This window comes from Zeus faber (genome assembly GCF_960531495.2).
Source record: "Zeus faber genome assembly, chromosome: 1".
Lineage (NCBI taxonomy): Eukaryota > Metazoa > Chordata > Actinopteri > Zeiformes > Zeidae > Zeus > Zeus faber.
Genome location: NC_137193.1, coordinates 18,126,980 through 18,146,225, shown reverse-complemented (window position 1 = coordinate 18,146,225; position 19,246 = coordinate 18,126,980). Strand labels below are relative to the sequence as shown.

Below are 19,246 nucleotides of genomic sequence, written 5' to 3'. Positions count from 1 at the left end.
AGAAAGAGTTGAGAAATAAAGACTAATAGAAAGAAAGAAAGAATGAAGCAACCAACCAACGAAATAAAGAAGAGGGTAAACTACTCAATTCCACAAAAGCAAGAATTGAGAATAAAGATGTAGACAGTTATAGAAAGAAAGTGACAGAAAAAAATATGTAGGATTGGTCTCATTTTTGGTGTTGAAACGATCAAACGAGATTGGAGGGTGGGGGAAGATCCTTGGACAGACTGTATAAACAGTTGGTCAGCGAGATGCTCTCCAGCTGCCATGAAAACTGATCCAAAAGCTGCCGTGTTCCAAATAATGTACGTGTACATAGAGGCCTGCGCACGTACACACACACTACTTTCTCAGAACTAAGCAAAACACACATGCATAAGCAGACACTTGTCACAGCGACAGTTTCATAGTTAAGCGCACGCACGCGGGCGCGCGCACACACACACACACACACACACACACACACACACACACACACACACACACACACACACACACACACACACACACACACACACACACACACACACACACACACACACACACACACACACACACACACAGCTGACATTGTAGCTTGTTTGGGGTCGTGCAGTAGCACTGAGGAGGTGAAAAGCCAGGGGGGGCTTTTCCAGCAGGGTATTTAGTTCCAGGGTACACGTCAAGGCACACGCACACAAGAACACACACATATGCACGCGCACACACACACACACCCTCTCTGAAACAGTCGAGTGACAAGCTAGCAAGGCTTGAAATCAATTTTCCACACCTCTAATTGGAACAGAAAGGAATCCACAAACATACACACACACACACGCACGCATGGAATGGTGTGCATGGACATACACAATCAGACAAGATGTCATGCATACATATAGAAAGACATGCAGGCACGCACACAGACATCACAGCAAAATTCTCTCTCCTGAGGAAACATCTTTTTATAACTTTCTTCTTCTCTCTCTCCTTTCTTTCTCCCCCTCCCCAAACCTCTAGCCATTTCCCTGAAGCTGAAGTACGTCCAAGTACTATCATGTTTTCCTGAATACCAGATCATCTTCTGTTTGCAATCTATACATCTAAAGAGGGAGCGTTCAGGCCTTGCCTTGGCAGTTAGGGAATGAAGCCATCAATACCTGCTCAAAAAAATAAAAATAATAAAAATAAATAATATGCTTCTTCATAAGCATATTACCTGTAAAAAAAACTAAAAAACAAAACCTCTCTCCCTCTTTGAAGACGTGTGTTTAATTTTGTTTTGAACATTCTTCTTCGTCTTAATTCAAAAGGCAAATAAGTAGACCGGATGTTTAGCAAACGCCGTCCAACCTACGGAAAGGAGTGCTTGAAGTTAAACCCGTGCTGCTCTATTGAAGAGGGGAGGAGAGCGGGAGGTAGAGAGAGAGAGGAGGTGAAAAAAGAGGAAAAGAGGGGGTGGGAAGGACAGAGAGAGAGAGAGAGAAGAGACAGATTAAGAAGAAGCAAAACGGGTGAAGGTGAAAGTGAAGGGTGAAAGACCGAAGAAGAGTCTGAGAAAAGGGGAGATGTTCTAACATCCCGGAGTGTTTGTTGAGGAAAAAGAAAATGAAACATGTCCTTAAAGAGCCTCAGAAGGAGCTCGACAGCAGATTTCCTTCCATCCCTCCCCCGTCCAGCCTGGGCTCATCGGAGCGGCGCTGCTCCTTATTAGGACAGCGAGCAAGGCAGCCGCCGGTCCGCCAAGGTCCCCGTGTTTCATCGCCGCGAAACGCCATTAACCTTTCAGACAAGGCTGGACGCTTTAATATCTCAGCTGTTTTGGGTCTCCCCCTCTCCCTCCCTTTCAGGTGGTCGGCCGGCTGACTTAGTGGGCTAAATATAGGCTCTATCTGAGATTACTCAGGAAGGATTTCAACCCCAGGGCCAAAGGGGGTCTGCTGTCTACTATGTGTGTGCACGTGTTTCCACAAGACAAGAGTGCGACCGAGGGATCTGCAGGGGTGCTTATACGGGTGCTAGAGGTCAGAGGGGCTTACCTGTGCCTTTGTTGCGGTCCACGAAGCAATACTTTAGCTCGTACTCTTTCAAGATCTCGTGGACTTCCTGTGACGAGACAAAGGGAGAGAGTGTTAAATTGAGTGTCAAGTGAATTTTGAATTGAAAATCCACTTAAGTGGTAGTTTTGATAGCATAGCTCAATTTACCATATCATTTGTAATATATGCATCAATATAAGATTGCATTTGATTAAACTGAATCAAAACTTTTTATATATGCATTTTATGTGTTCTACATTTTTATTAAACACTATTTAATACCCGATAAATACTTATCTATATAAATATTTATAAAAATATTTCAGCTCTGAAATGGTTGCTGATACAGAGAAAGAGGTTGACATAGATTTTTGGCAAGCAATTAATGGATGAATCATCTCAGAAAGAATTCACAGAACGTATTTAAAAATCTGCACGCTAATTCAAATCGACCCATCCTCACAAAAACACTAAATAAGGTTTGTACGACTGATGACAACAGTGTGTCTTTCATCACTACAAAGTCTTTGATGGGAGACTTCCCAATTACAAAAAATTCTCTCTACATCAGAATATTTCATTTAAAAACATAATAATTTGGAGATGAAAGAAAAGGATTCCACCATCTCTCCGTCGGGGGTGTAATTAAAGCGCCCCTCCGTGGTGCTGCACCCCCCCGGGAAGACACCACACCTCCCTGAATATCGCTAAATATCAAAGTGAGAAATCAGACGATCTTTTCGGAGGATCCAGACGCATCTGGAATTGTCGGGCTGTTATTTCCTTCTCAGTGCCGCGCAGCGAGGACAGAGCATGGCAACAGTCAGGATTCAAAGTCCTCAACGCCCATTTTAGGAAAAACCTTGTAGACGGAAGCAAGGAAGCCTGTCTAGAGAAGCTTGCAGATTGCCTGATAGCTTATACCCAACAACATTTCATACCCTGACAGGACAAATACATCACAGTGAAGATATTTGATATTCATATTTTCCAGTGAAATGTCTACGTCGGCTTCTTTCGAGCAGACGTAGACATTTTGTCCTTGTCAAACTGTTCAATGGGTTCTAGAAAGTATAAAAAGGTAGGTAGACTGTGTAGGTGCCAACAACCTTTTTGTAGACAGAAAGGTCAAAGCAATCTGCTTCTTTCACTCCTTTTCCAATGCAATTCGACTGAAATGCCTCTGGTTTGTCAAAATGTCTGTAGAAACACACCAATCCTCACCATGACAAATTCCTCATACATGTAAATGCACCTGGCGGAATATACTCATTCTGATTCCTCTTCTTACTCCTTTACCCTGTTTGGGAGATGCTGTCACTATGTCCTCAGCTAATTTGGTGGATAATTACTTCCTTTGCAAACCGCCTGACAGATGCGTCTGGCTTGGGCAAATGAATTAAGAAACTGCGTTTTCCAACTGGAGTGATGGTTTTGCAGTGGACCTACACATCCTTGTATAGCAGAAAATTTTAATGTGGTGTGCAGAATTCTGCCTGGTAGCCGTGATGGTCTAAACTTCATACGACGCAAGGGGAAACGGTCCTGGGGAAATCTCAATCTGTCTCAGTCACGAACCTAAACTTGGAAACAATTTGGAAAATAATTACAAAGAAGAAATCCGCAAATGCGAATAGTTTGCCTCGGGTGAACAGGGTTTCGTGGACTTTTAGTGGAAGGGGTCTACTCAGGGTCTTCCACTTTTATCTCTGCTTCTTTCCCTTTTTTCAAACACTCGCCTCTTTTTTTTTCTCCCCCCTTTTACTTCTGCACTCGGCATTAGTCTTGTCCTGTGCAGATGGGCTCGGTGTTTCAGCGTGTCAGAGGGAGTTAGACCAGAGCACTTGTATTTACTCTAACTGTACAAAACGACCCATGCTGCTCTGTTCAGAACCATTTCAGTGCCGCTTCTGGTGATGAAGAGCCATTTATTTTTGTAGTTGTTGAAAAAGGATTTTTAATACAATGCCGGCACAAGTGCACACATTTCCAACTCTCTCTGTATCACTTTCCACAGACCGTGCAATGGTAATCGTGTTTGTTTTTTTGACTCAAATGTGCTTTGTACGTGTGGAGGGTTTCATTTGATGGTGCACTCACTTCATCCCTTTAAAACGTTCTGCCGCTTTTTGCTTCATTTCAATCAAATGTGCGATGTGCTTTTATAAACCCCATTCGAATTAACGCTACCTTCAGATTTCAGGAAAAAAAAAAAAAAAAGGGTTTCACTTTTTTTTTACCATGCACATTTAGCCTAGATGCTGTTTTGGCAGGTTTGCACCCTATATGTCTGTCTGCAACCCGTAGCACCTAGTAGTCTTGCAGTTGTTTTAATATTTTTCCATTTCATTCGTATGATTATGTTAAGATAGGGCTCTGTAGTTTATAAGTGTTCACAGGGAGGACCTAAACATTGTCTGAGCAAACACAGCAGCATGCCCTGCAACAGAGAGCTCACACATAGGGAAGTCTTATAAACTCAAGCAGAGGTCGAGGGGTCCTCTCCAAAAAAAAAAAAAAACTTGACTTGATTCCACATTCTGATGTCTTCTTAAGAAAAGGGTATAAATAACGAGCAAAAATAATGAGCCAACGTAAAATCCTTTCACATGATAAAAAATTTTATTCCGTACAATGTTCAAATGGATAAAAACGGGGAGTAGCCATAGCTGGGGGATGAAAGAGCCAGCCTGAACATTTCAATATTCTTTCTGAAACGGGAAGAATATTGAAATGTTCAGGCTGGCTCTTTTATTACCCGCAAGAGATCCTGGCTGTGTGCCAAGGGGGGTCAACTAGTTTTCTATTTCCTATTATTAAACTTCCAATGACGGTACGCTACATCCATGCTGCAATATTCTATACTTCAGCGAGCTGTTCCGTTACATGTAGTGCTACACTATAGGGTTTGCTCAGTGTTTTCTCAATGCTTTAAGTCACTGACATTTCCAACAAGAACAGTCCAACCCCAGGCAATAGGCTGCAGGCCCTGGGACCGTTGCTGCATGTGTGTGTACAGTATGTGCAAGCAATAGAGATAGAGCAATAGAAGAAAAGGACAGAAAGAACGAGGGTGTGTATTACTCTGTGTGTTTGTGCAAACCCCCGGGGCTTCCTTGTTGTGTATTTGGTATTTCCAGGCGGAAATGTTCCATTTAACAAAGCAGCCCTCAATAGACACCCGGGGGGAGACTAAATGACACAACCTCAGGTCAAAAAAAAGGTTTGTTGGAGGGTATTTCTCGCGCTGTTTTTCCAACAACAAAAAATAAATTGGAAAAAAGTCATGTAATATTATTTTTTAGAAGGCCCAGGCCACAGAGGACCATGGCTGAGTGCTTACTGAAGTCACACAGTAGAAAATCTAGTATATGGGAGCTGTAACAAGCTAAAAGCGTCAGCGGTCAGAATGCCACTGTAATATAGATTAAGACATCAGGGTTTATTTTTTTCCTAGTCAATTCACGTCATCCCAACGTTTAATCTGCCCGTAAATAATTGCTAAGCCAGACATCTGGCTCCTTCCGGGCAGCGTGTGCAGAGGGCAGAGCCGGGACAGCAAGGCTTGGATGTTAGCGCCCCCCCCCCCATCCCCCAGATGCCAGCAGGCCACCAGATATATGGGCCCTCCACCAGCCGTGCAGCGGGAGCAAAGACTAACGGCCGCCCCCCACACCCCAACCCACAACAGCAAGCAGCCCGGCGGTGCTCCCCGCAGCTCCGCCAGGTCGCAGCACACCTTAAGCCACCAGAGGCAACCCCCCAGAACTCCAGCCCAGCCGGCGTGGGGGCCAGCCAGCCGCCCCCCGGACAACCACAACCCCACACCGACCCGCCACCCCGGAAAACCCCAGGGCTCAATGTGTGCTGTTGGCAATTGCAGTTAAAATTGTGGGGTGCGGGGGGTGTCCTTCAGGCAAGTTGAACCCAAATCACTCGCACCCCTCCTGCCCCGCAGACCCTGGTCTGGAGTGTTGTTCGGAGTAGGATTGGTGTGGGAGTGTATGCATCTTAAGCTAATATGAGTGGGATTCAAATTTCGGGACGGACGAGAAGCACGCTGGGGCAGGAGCGTAACAGGCAAGATTGCAGCAGCCCGCCACATAGCTCGCACCCCACCCATCCCGCAAGTCCTCGGCCTATTGTGTGGTGTATGTAATGAGTATGAGTTTTGGCACTGGGAGACATAGGGAAGTGTGGCCAGATCGACACAGGGGCGCAGCAGGCCAGGGCGCGACCATGCGGACCCCACCCCGGACCTGACCGCGCCCTGGCACGCCCACCTCCCGTACCTGGTGGCACCCAACCTACAGCGAACAGCCATGGGCGCAGAGCGGCCCGCCATGCACCTGGTCAGCCTCCGGCCACCGAGCATGTGGACCACAAAACAGAAGGCAGCAGATGGCCAAACCACCCACAGCCCAACCCCCCCAGCGATGAGTGGCCCGCGCACCGAGAGCGCCAGAGGACAGGTACCTCGGCAGCCCGGTGTGACGACAGGAGTCCGCCCCCCCAAAGAACCAGGCCACATGGTGAGGCCCTCGCCAAGCACACTCAGCCAGGTTCAGGCTCCCTGTTGACAAGACCAGACGGCATGCCTAACCAGCCGTGACACGATGGGCCGCCACCCCCCCCACGGGACGCAGAAGGATGCGCTATCCCCGGCACCCCGCCCACGGGGCGGGAAACCCAAGCGGTGCGCCAATCCGCCAACCACAGAGGCTAGACACACGCTCACCCAGCACTACATCTTAAATCAGTAATACAAGGAAAGTATTTTGCGTAACGTTAGACATGTTTTGGGATTTTTATGAACAAATTTTAAACAATAGCCAAAAACAGTGTAATATTCAAAACTTTTCCAAAACATTCTTTTAATTCCAAACCATTTCCAGACATGGAAAGTTTTTCTAATTTCATAACTTTTCCAGGAATTTTATGACCATGGGAACCCTTTCCATCTCTCTCTCTCTCATTTCATGGTCAGGGGAGTTTAATGAGGTGGGTATAAAAACACACCATGAGGCCACGAGGGATTTCCAGTGAAAATGGAAACTGTCATACTGTAAGTGTAAGCTTTCACATGTGGGAGGAATTTGTTGTCATCTTCTTTTCCAGCCTCATTCCTGTCCTCCAACACACACACACACACACACACACACACACACACACACACACACACACACACACACACACACACACACACACACACACACACACACACACACACACACACACACACACACACACACACCCCTCCTTGCCAGCAGTTACGTCCGTCCTTGACCTGCTGTTGAAGTCCTGCAGACTGGAAAGACGGCCAAAATGAAGGCACAGATCTAAAAACAAACATCTCTAACACTGATGATATGTCAGGAGAAAGGCTGATATTACTTCAGGAGTGTTAGCTGGGCTGTATTCATATCTGCAGGGTTAGGGGAGCGGCATCAGTAACTCCTTAACCATAGTAAGAGCACAATTTTGACTATATTTGAAATGTTTAGACTGATATTTCTTTATCCATTTCAGCTGTGGATCTAACACGTTTAAATTTTTTTTTTTAATATCAACTTTATCTTTGTCACATTAGAAAAACTTGTCAAAATACATTCTAATTACTAGTTTTGGAAGGGAAGGAGATAATTGCGTCGTCGTCTCTCCAGGTATAAACCCGACAAAAAAAAAGAAAATGTTATCATTGCTGTTGACATTCGTTCCTCCTCTGAAATAATTTCAAGATTTCAAGGAACCATGTCTGGAATTTTGTCTGTCTACAACTGCCTCATTAAAAAGGAGGAAAACAAAGGAAGATCCTTTACAGGCACATGTAGTTATGGTAGAAAATCTGTTGTGATAAATTATGCATGATGCATAACAACAGGATATTTGGCGAAGCCTTGTGTGGCCAAGCTGTGCTCTGTGTGTGTGAGACAGGTGGTTCAAACCATGCGCAGTGTGGATCACCAACCCGTCAAAGACTGCAATGAGAGCTTCCTAAAAAAAAATGTGCAGTCACAAACACATACTGTAAATATGACCAAGAGCTCCACACACACACACACACACACACACACACACACACACACACACACACACACACACACACACACACACACACACACACACACACACACACACACACACACACACACACACACCTTGGTCCTTTTCTTAATTTCTCGCTCTACCTCCCTCACAGACACACACGACACATTTACAGTTATGACACCTTGTACACCAGTTTAAACAGCCTCTTCCTGCCATCAGTGGGATTCATTGGTTTCACGAGTTTGGTTCTGCTCGCCTCCTATCTTGTTTCTATCCTTCAGACTCTTCTGCTCAGTTCTCCTAAACACTCCCTTCCTGCCTGCACGGTACCGTCTCCCTCTGCCTGTTCCCCCCTGGTCTACTAGTAAATACTGTAGAAATAATGACATTTATAAAAATCTGTTTAACAAGATGATGATAATATACAATACGTGATTTTATTTCCCAAATTGTTCACACACACCCAACAGTCTCCACTGACATGCAAATAACATCAAGATGCTGGTGTGCAATATGGTATACAGCGAGGGAAATAATAATTTGATCCCTCACTGATTTTTTAAGTTTGCCCACTGACAAAGAAATGAACGGTCTATAATTTTAGTGGTATTTTTTTGTAGGTTTAGTTTAACAGTGAGAGACAGAATATCAAAAAGAGAATCCAGAAAATTACATTAAATAAAATATGTTAATTATTTTGCATTTGACTGAGTGAAATAAGTATTTGATCCCGATCAAAATGTGACTTAGTAGTTGGTGGAGAAACCCTTGTTGGCAAGTACAGAGGTCAGACGTTTCTTGTAGTTGATTACCAGGTTTGCACATATTTCAGGAGGAATTTTGGACCACTCATCTTTGCAGATCCTCTCCAAATCTTTAATGTTTTGAGGCTGTCGCTTGGCAACTCCAAGCTTCAGCTCCCGCCACAGATTTTCTGTAGGATTAAGGTCCAGAGACTGGCCAGGCCACTCCATGACCTAAATGCGCTTCTTCTTGAGCCACTCCTTTGTTGCCTTGGCTGTATGTTTAATCACGCCAACGGTTGTCTCCTTCTCATCCAGCTTCTTCTCATGGTCTTGTAGTCCATTCCGGCCTTGTGCAGGTCTACAATCTTGTCCCTGATGTCCTTAGACAGCTCTTTGGTCTTGCCCATGATGGAGAAGTTGGAGTCTGATTGATTTATTCTGTTGACAGGTGTCTTTTATACAGGTAACAAGTTGAGATAAGGAGCACTTTCTTAAAGCGAGAGGACTAATCTGTGGGAGCCAGAATTATTTAAGGTTGGTAGGGGATCAAATATTCATTTCACTCAATGAAATGCAAAATAATTTATATATTTTTTAATGTAATTTTCTGGATTTTCTTTTTGATATTCTGTCTCTAAATGTTATAATAAACCTACCAAAAATTACCACTAAAATTATAGACCGTTCATTTATTTGTCAGTGGGCAAACTTAAAAAATCAGTGAGGGATCAAATAATTATTTCCCCTTCTGTATGTGTGCGTTTGTGAAACTGGGCTCAGCAAAATCTTTGACAAACAGTGATACAAAGAGAGAGAATAGGAAATGGGGGAGAGAGAGATGCAAACTAAGCTTTTTCACTCTCCCTCTGGAAACTGTCTAGAAAAAAACATGTTAATAAACAGCTAGTCTAAATAATATCTGTGTGTTTTCAAAAGGTAGTGATGAGGGTCGCCTGCTGTCAGAGGTGCAGATTTTATGATAATCTTCTATTCTCACACACACACACACACACACACACAGCTGCGTCACAGGCAGAAAAAAACACACACACACACACACACAATACACATTTTTATGGTGTTACACTATTAACACATGACTAAAAAACACACATTTTGCGTGGGTTTTGTGTATTTCTCAGATGCTGTGAATAACTGAAAATCTGAACTGAGAGCAGATGTCCCTCTATACTCACAAAAGCATGCACACATGGCATATACTGTACCTGCTAAGAGAACAGGGCTCGAGACTAACGCCGTCCCGTCGTCCCGGGGACGATAGAAAATGTAACAGTGACTGGTGTTCTGGTTCCCATGTAGGCCAAGGTCATTTTTCAGTTTTTACAGATTATAAAAGCGCAGATTGTAAGCTTTCAAATGATGTCATACATTGAAATCTGACCTAAACTAAACCTAAACTCCTCTAGCAGAGAAAATTCCCCCAAAAGATCCTGAAGTTTTTTTACACATAGCTGTTAACTCCACCCCCAACTACACACCCACTAGACTACCTGTCATTGTCAGGGACCGCTAACCCTCAGGAAACAAACAAACTTGCAGGGCTGACATGTTTAAACTGCTAAATGTACACTACAATAAACTTTAACCATTATCTGATATGAATAGAACAGTATAAGATGATGACATAAGATGATGTCACTAAAACAAGCAAAGCAAATCCAAATAAAGTGTGTAGAGTATAAAAAAATAACACATGGAAATATATGATACGCTCCCTAAGTGTGTTATTCATTTATTTGTCGTTAATATACATTTTAAGTGCAAGTAAAAAAAATTCATTCTAAATTCAGGCCCACTAAACTAGCACGACACCTTTATTATTCTGTGACTTCTAAACATTCCCATTTCCTGCATTTACTGTTTTATAACAATGATATTTGCATTCTGGGAGGACGGCGCTGCCCACTGCCTCCCGCTGCCAGTTCCGCAATATAATTGAGAGCCTAGGCCACCCTCTTATCATAATCCATAACAACAGAGATTATATGTTTTCACAGAGAAGTGAAATTTCTTGCTTCTGGTGTTTAATTGTATCTGTTTCTTTAAAACATTGTTACGGAAGTGACGTCAGCTCTTCTTCTTCGTTAACTCTGAGGCGGCGCAACAGTTTTGATTTTTTATTTTATTTTTTTTTAAACACACAAAGAAGACCCGGTGTTGTCCGGGTAATTTATAACCGAAGGTTTACATTACATTACATTTAGCAGCAACCTTATTTTATCAAAACCGCTTCATAATCTGACTTGACATCACGATCCTTGACAAGGATCATTTCGATCTGCATGTGCGCATCAAAGGCTACGTTCACACTGCAGTTCCCTGGCTCCATCACTAATTCTGTTAGCCGTTCTAGCCATCCAGCCCATAGGGAACAATAGGAAACCCATGCCAAAGCTAATGCGAGTTAGCCCTCTCGTTTAACTGAAACGTTCACATGGAAAATATATATTTTTTTAAATTCAAACACATTTACATTGTTTGTAAACATTATTGAATTAAGATTACCAAAAAATTTTTGATATTATAATTATTTTCTTATATAAAATCGAATAATTTGAAATGACAAGAGAGAAATATCAAAACAAAGCAAAAACATAAGTAAATATCGGATACTATCAGACAATACATAATATTTTTATGGAAGTAGAGATGTAAATGTGAGACATCTTTTAGGCTTTTGAACAAGTCCACTACCTGATATTGTTTTCATTAATGTAAAAAACCTTGAATTATTGTTAATGTTTACGACAGTAATTCTGCTGTTCTCTGCTACTAGCCAAGAAAAGAGAAGTCGTACCGTGTTATAGCATTGTTATATTTATCTTTTAATAAAAATCTAAAATTGTTATAATCCTCTCTCTTTGAATGGAGCAAAACAAATATAATCACCTATTTCCTCAACATTTTAATGGTGTTTTTTTATTAAGCCACGAACAACTATAGAGTAAAGAAACATCATTTTGATTTTGGGATGTTTACATTCACTTCGTGATGGTTAAAATTGTTTTTCAGGACGGTGGTGAAAAAAAGTTTGTCTGGAACCCTGTCTCTCTCGCACGCACGCACGCGCGCACGAGGCTGTGACAGCGTAGGGGAGGAATGAGAGATGAGCCGGACGAGGGTCGGAGGTCAATCAGAAAGGTTATGCAACACGGGGGTGGCCGCAAAAAATGTCAACCCTGACGTGTACAGACTGGATGTCCAGTACGCCACCAAACAAGCTGGATTGCCATTCAGCCCAGTTTCTAGAATTGGGACAAACATTTTCCTTTGCTTATTTGTCTGGTTTATGACTACAGCACTTTATTTATTTGGCAGAAGCTGAGCTCATTAGGACGCAGTTTTCCCACGGTGCTACCTACAGGGCTTATTAGCAGGGCCGCGCTGGCCAGCAGGTGCTTTAACACGCACGTTGTCCACGCACACAGGTCAGGAAGCGTTCCTGAGTAACTTCATTAGTGTAGCATTGCAGGGTTGGCAGGTAACCGTTCCCATCCAGGCCACCCAGAGCTGCACACAGCAGAGGCACAAGGAAAGGGTTTTATACGGGATAGGGACTATTTTACCGACTTCTAATCAGAAACACAACCCAAAGAGAAACCAAGTGAAGACGCTCTGAGCTGAGCAGTTGTCTTTGCAACAGCAGCGCAAAAGTTGTCGATTGCATCTTTACTGGCTTGAACTGGGGATGCTTATTTTGATTTTTTTTCTGACTCATAGCCGACCCTTGTTAACCGATCATTAACCATTATCAGACAAGATTAAATGTACTATTAGGAATGGACAAAGGTCTGTGACTTGGGGTGTGCCATATTGTATCGGTTTACAGACAATACCGGTATTATTTTTAATATAATCAAGAGATAATTTCGTAATACTGGCAATACAGGTACTCCTCACTTACCGACCGAGTTCCGTTCCTACAACTAGGTTGTAAGTGAATTGGTCGATAAGTGAGGACCCGCGTTATTTCATGGTAAGGGGGCGTGGCCGTTGCGGACGCTAGTGTCGTGAATACTGACAGACTGCAGGTACGAGACTGAGAACGGTGATGAGATGTATACAGTGTATATAGTATATATATATATACTCACCGACCACTTGATTAGGTACACCTTGCTAGTACCGGGTTGGACCCCCTTTTGCCTTCAGAACTGCCTTAATTCTTCACAGATTCAACAAGGTGTTGGAAACATTCCTCAGAGGTTTTGGTCCATATTGACATGAAAGCATCACACAGTTGCTGCAGATTTGTCGGCTGCACATCCATGATGCGAATCTCTGGTTCCACCACATCCCAAAGGTGCTCTATTGGATTGAGATCTGGTGACTGTGGAGGCCATTGGAGTACAGTGAACTCATTGTCATGTTCAAGAAACCAGTTTGAGATGATTTGAGCTTTGTGACATGGTGCGTTATCCTGCAGTAGCCATCAGAAGATGGGTACACTGTGCTCATAAAGGGATAGACATGGTCAGCAACAATACTCAGGTATGCTGTGGCGTTTAAACCATGCTCAATTGGTACTAAGGGGCCCAAAATGTGCCAATAAAATATCCCCCACACCATTACACCACCACCATCAGCCTGAACCGTTGATCCATGCTTTCATGTTGTTTAACGCCAAATTCTGACCCTACCATCTTAATGTCGCAGCTGAAACCGAGACTCATCAGACTGGCAACGTTTTTCCAGTCTCCTATTGTCCATTTTTGGTGAGCCTGTGCGAATTGTAGCCTCAGTTTCCTGTTCTTAGCTGACAGGAGCGGCACCCTGTGTGCTCTTCTGCTGCTGTAGCCCATCTGCTTCAAGGTTCGACGTGTTGTGCGTTCAGAGATAGTTTTCTGCATACCTTGGTTGTAACGAGTGGTTATTTGAGTTACTGTTGCCTTTCTATCGTCTCAAACCACCTCGTCTCGTCACCACCTCTGCCCATTCTCCTCTGACCTCTGACTTCAACAAGGCATTTTCGTCCACACAACTGCTGCTCACTGGATATTTTCTCTTTTTCGGACGATTCTCTGTAAACCCTAGGGATGGTTGCGTGACAATCCCAGTAGGTCAGCAGTTTCTGAAATACTCATACCAGCCCGTCTGGCACCAACAACCATGCCACATTCAAAGTCACTTAAATCCCCTTTCTTAACCGTTCTGATGCTCGGTTTGAACTTCAGCAAGTCATTCTCACTATGTCTACATGCCTAAATGCAATGAGTTGCTGCCATGTGATTGGCTGATTAGCTATTTGTGTTAACAAGCAATTGAACAGCTGTACCTAATGTAGTGTATATAGTGAATAAAGGGTGATGCCCGATGAGATGCTTGACGCTGAGACGGTGCGGTATTGTACACAGCGTACAATACGGACTGGTCAGAGAGCTGGTTGTAAGTCTGAGCGGTGGTTTAACAGGTAGGTCGTTAAGTGTGGAGAACATGTATTCCAACTTTTTGATGACGTTAGGGATGGGCCTGAGTACTCGAGTAATTGATTTGGATGTCAGTATTCAACATCTAGCGCAATCCTTGTTTTTACTAGAGGGTGCACACAAGTAGGTTGGGGAAAAACTATCCCATTATTTTAAATAATATATAATCCAGTCACACACTGTTAAGTCATTTTAAACAGTTTATCATAAATGTACTGTATCCTTTTAATTTATTTTGTTTCGTTTGTAAACGGCTTAGCTTACTGTGGCCGGCACTTCCGAGTCGGGGAAAGGACGTGCAGGTGTCGCCCCCATAAATTGTTTAAAGGGGACCTATTATGCTCCTTTTTAGATTTGTTTATCAGTCTCTGAGGCCCCAAAAACATGCTTTCGGATTTTTTTTTGCTGAAAATACCACTCAGATTATGCATTCTAGCCATTGTGGCATGCCTTTCCAGCGTGTGTAGCTTTAATTATAAACGAGTAGCCAAGCCCCTAGTTCTCAACCAATGGGGTTTGAGCTTTACTCCGGGCTACATTTTATTTACTGGGTGAACTTTCATTGATTTCTCCCCATCAGTACACTCAAATCTGTTTCAGAACAAATTTGAGGCAAGAAATAAGCAATCCAGGTGCTGAATCTTCACTCCTATCAGATCCACAAGGACACTGCACCGCAGCGCACCACGATTCTCACACGCGGCGATTTTGTTTCATGTCAGATGACGGAAAACAAAATAAACGAATAAATAAACCCACAATAAAAACACTATTTATTGGTTTATTTTGGAGAAACGCACAGCGGATGGGATGGAGCTGATGACCATATAAAGAAACCCGTGACGAGCTGTTATCAGCTCGTGCAGAGAGCAGAAAAAAACTTTTGAAAACCGTTGTTTTGTTCACAGCGATTACTTTGTCATTACTTTACCTCATTGCTTGACATTTTGGCCACGTCTTATATGAACATTCCACATTAAGTACATGATGGAAAATAATAGGTCCCCTTTAAGCAATAGATCATAGTCTGTTTTCCTTTGAACATACAACAAACATTTTGTTTTTGATTACTTTTTTTATTTTAATACTATTTTTTAACTTTAACTGATAACTTTTTAACTTTATACGGATTTAACTGAGTAATAATCTGTCAAAATTCTTATTGCCGGTTAGCGGTTAATTATTAACATCCCTATCTTCAACTGAAGTCCAATACAGAGCATATGGAGTACAATCTGGTAAAATCAGTCTGAGAATTATGTTCTGGGAGGTGCTTTGGTGTTCAGAAAGGAATGAAAGCATTTACTATAGAATTCAAAGTTGAAAATGAAAGCCACCGCTTTTCCATCTGGGAAAAGAAGAGTAGACCAATATTTGGTTGCTTTTCGTTCCGATAACTAAACAATTATATGAAAAACATGAACACCCCCCCCAAAAAAAACCACAAGTGCAACTTGCATGCAGCGCACACATTTTTCACCCCCCCGCCCCCCCCAAAAAAGGCAATCATTGAATTGAGCCCGGACTTGTCTTGTGTCTTCTCTCTCCAGGGGATGTGGGGAAGTGAGGTGAGAGGAAAGTCCACTGCAGCGAGCGAGCCCCATCCCTTTCCAGAGACGCGGCTCAGACAGAAACAGAAAAGGTTCATCCGCGATCTTTAACGCGTTGCCACAGTATTGCACATGCGCACTGAGGATGCGGCCAGTCAGCGCGATTTAATTTTGATTTAGAAACCAACCGCGGTTCAGAACCGAAAGCAAACTACAGGATACTTCAATATTTATTTTTAAGAAGAAAAAACAAACAAACAAAAGAAAAACAAAAAAACACGAGAACATTTACGAATAATTATTGTGACAAAATAAGCATATATGGAAAATGTAATATAAGAATAATAGTTGGAAAGCAATACGAAAAAGAATACGTGAGTATGAGGAAACAGAAAAACGTAAAATAAATAAATAAATGAAATACGAGAACATGTACCGAAAACAACTGTAAAAAAAATAATAATAATACGAAAAATAATACGAAAATATGCAGGGGGGGGGGGTAAAAAAATATATAATAAAATAGTAAAATAATAATAAAAACACAGAACATCCCCAAAGCGCAAGGTGGCTTCTTACGGCTAATTAACCAGCGGTCTGACTGCTTTTACTTTTGAAGAACTTCATTTTCCTCAACGATAAAAAAGACGTTTATAGTTCCCATGAACCTGAAGAGCATCGCATTGGTGGAGCTTTCATCTGAACAGAGCACAGTGCGGTTTTAAATGGACCAGTAAAGCCGCCCAACGAATCCTTCTCAGCAAGCCGAGCGTCATTACGCGTTTGTACAACGCGAGAATAAACCGCCTTCCGCCACCGTATGCTCTTATTTAAAGCTTCGGCACCTTTCGAAGGCGTTGACATGGTTGTTAAACTTAAAAAATTAAAATTATTATTATTATTTTTTTTTTATAAAGTGCCATTAATCACCCCTCAGCTTTTAACGTGCTCGAACGGTCTTCAGAGGGACTCCGTAAACAGTCTATAAACACATAAACCGTCGTCAAACCTTTAACGGTCACAGCATACTAACAGAACAAACTTAAGCCATCGGTTGATTTATCGCATGCATTTAACGGAGACGGCGTTTATCAAGCGGCACCACTTGACTACAACGCCACCGAGTCAAACGATCAGACAAAAACATGTTTTCCAACTTTTGAAAAGGCGGATTTGACTCCACACGGCACCTGGTTGCTGGCGTCCTGCGGCAGGTTCTTGATGAGGATCTTCCTCCTGTTGCTCAGCTCCTGGCGGGTCCTCGCCAGCCTGGCTTCCATCTCCCCGGGCTTCAGGTCGGCCAGGTGACGGAGGGTGAGGTCCTCCTCCTCCGGCCGGCTCTCCGGACTGTCCGCCGCCATCACCTCCGGGAAAAGCGCCTTCTCCCCCCGCCGTCGCGGAGGAGCCGGAGGAGAGCGGACGCTCGGCGGCTGGATGGAGGAGGTTGCCGCCATCTTGACTGGCTGTGAGGAAAGTAGTGAGGGAGCGGAGCGGTGGAGAGAAAGAGAGGAAGGGAGGAAGAGAGGGAGGGAGGGATAAGAGAGAGAGAGAGAGAGGGGGAGAGGGATGGGTGTTGGAGCGCCCATCTGAGAGTGGGGGAGAGGGGATGAGGACTGGGGGTGTGTGAAGGGAAAGGTAACAGACGCACCAGGCTCTTTTCACTTCGGACGCCTGGCGACCCCCACCGTTAGGAAGACGAACAGGTAGGAAGCGTTACCAATATCAATGCAATATCAATACAATATCAATATTTCGCCTGCCATGAACATTATTTCAATTCTACACCAGTAACTCCCCCCCCCGAAACATTAGTCTCTACAAATCCACTGGTTGTTGTTTCCTTACTTTTTAGGACAACAGTGAAACGTATCTATTGTCAAAGATGTGGCCCGAGGGAGGATTTGAGAAAAAAGGGAAATAATAATAATAATAATAATTATAATAATAATAACAATGTAAATAATACATTTTGAAACATTTGTTTAAGTTGGCTTCACACTGAATCCGACAAACAACAACAACTCACTCTTTTTAACTGTCATTGATTTCTATAGAGAGTCGTAAACCGAATGAGAAACACTCCAACACAAGGTTTCTGCATCTGAATGAGCATCCGGAATACATTTAAATTTTAAAATCCTGCACAAATTTCTGAGCCGACAGTACGACCAGAACCGCAGTTGCAAATGATGGCAATCTTGAGTTATAGGAACTGGGCTTAAAAATAAGTTATTAACCTTAACGTAGGATGTCGCCATATCCACCATCAATTGATCTCTAATTATATTAATGACTTGTGAGTATTGGTTTTTATTCGTACGCACTTATTGTGCGTTTACCAAGACAACAGACCTGGGGACGACCGACACCAATTCCAGTTTTCCAAGTTCCCGTGGAACGCAGCATGACTTCCTTCTGTCTCTCGTCTCTACCCAATACAAACTCAAAGAGCTTTCTTAACTTTTGATTGGTTGGGCAAGACGCATGTTTGTGTGGGCTGAGCCCACCACTGCCCATAGGCACCCCCAGCTTGTACACTAATAATTCAAGCAATGGATTCTGTGCAACAAATCCTTTGGGAAGCGTTAACAATCACAGTACAGTACTTACCATTTGCTGGCCATTAATTCCATATGCTTGATCCCAACTTTATTAGAGAAAAAGAGCATCTGAGTGGGCTGAGTTGGTCAGGCACATGCATAGACCTCCAATCACACATTAACAAAAATGTAATCCGGCTCATGTGAAGTTTAATTTTGACCAATTCAACCCACGTCCTAAAATGAGTTTGACACGCATGGTCTTAATCATTATGAAATATGTACACACCTTTCCTAATGATTTGTAGTGTCTGTGATAACTTTTTTTTTCGCAGCCAAAAACATCATCTGTATTCTCACTCTTTATGGTATACCTTTAAATCACCAAAGCTTTTTCGATTTCTTATGTGAAGAATGCAGCCATGAGTGGTTGGATCCCCTCCCCCCGACGCTATTCCCACTACTCCAGCCATCAAGTTATTGCCAATGAACCAACCAGCCAGTTAAGCCCGCCTGCCTTCCGTGGGTGGAAACCCGTCTTGGCAACCAGAGAGGGAACAGAGCTCCCTGCCGAGCCCTGACAATGGCTCTGCAGCTACCGCAGGCTCTGTCATGCTCGTAACACACACACACACAGATACCATATGCTCACACACATAGAGGTATTCTACACAAACACATGCCCACAGACATGTCAGTGAGCACACTTCAACCCACTTACATATTTAGCACCCTATCCTGTTCTTCTAGGCCTTAGAGTATAGCGGTGGTAAAATCATCTTTCCCTAGCCATCTGTGAGTGCGTGAAGCAATTTTCTTGGCAGAGCTGAGGCCAGACAATCACAGTTGTCGGAGGGTGAAAATCATCGCACTCCCCCCATCGAATGAAAGAAG

At 43.2% G+C, this 19,246-nt stretch overlaps 1 protein-coding gene across 1 annotated transcript in view; it reads right to left on the bottom strand.

The window, feature by feature from the left end:
* Window positions 1–17,266, bottom strand: part of raver2 (ribonucleoprotein, PTB-binding 2) — a gene marked incomplete at both ends in the record, with an annotated part of 84,756 nt that extends 67,490 nt beyond the window's left edge. Inside the window, 2 exons of the mRNA XM_080011491.1 lie at window positions 2,022–2,088; window positions 17,003–17,266. Of these exons, the coding sequence (XP_079867617.1) occupies window positions 2,022–2,088; window positions 17,003–17,266 (331 nt within the window). The remainder of the gene's footprint in view (window positions 1–2,021; window positions 2,089–17,002) is intronic.
* Between the last annotated feature and the right edge of the window lie 1,980 nt (window positions 17,267–19,246).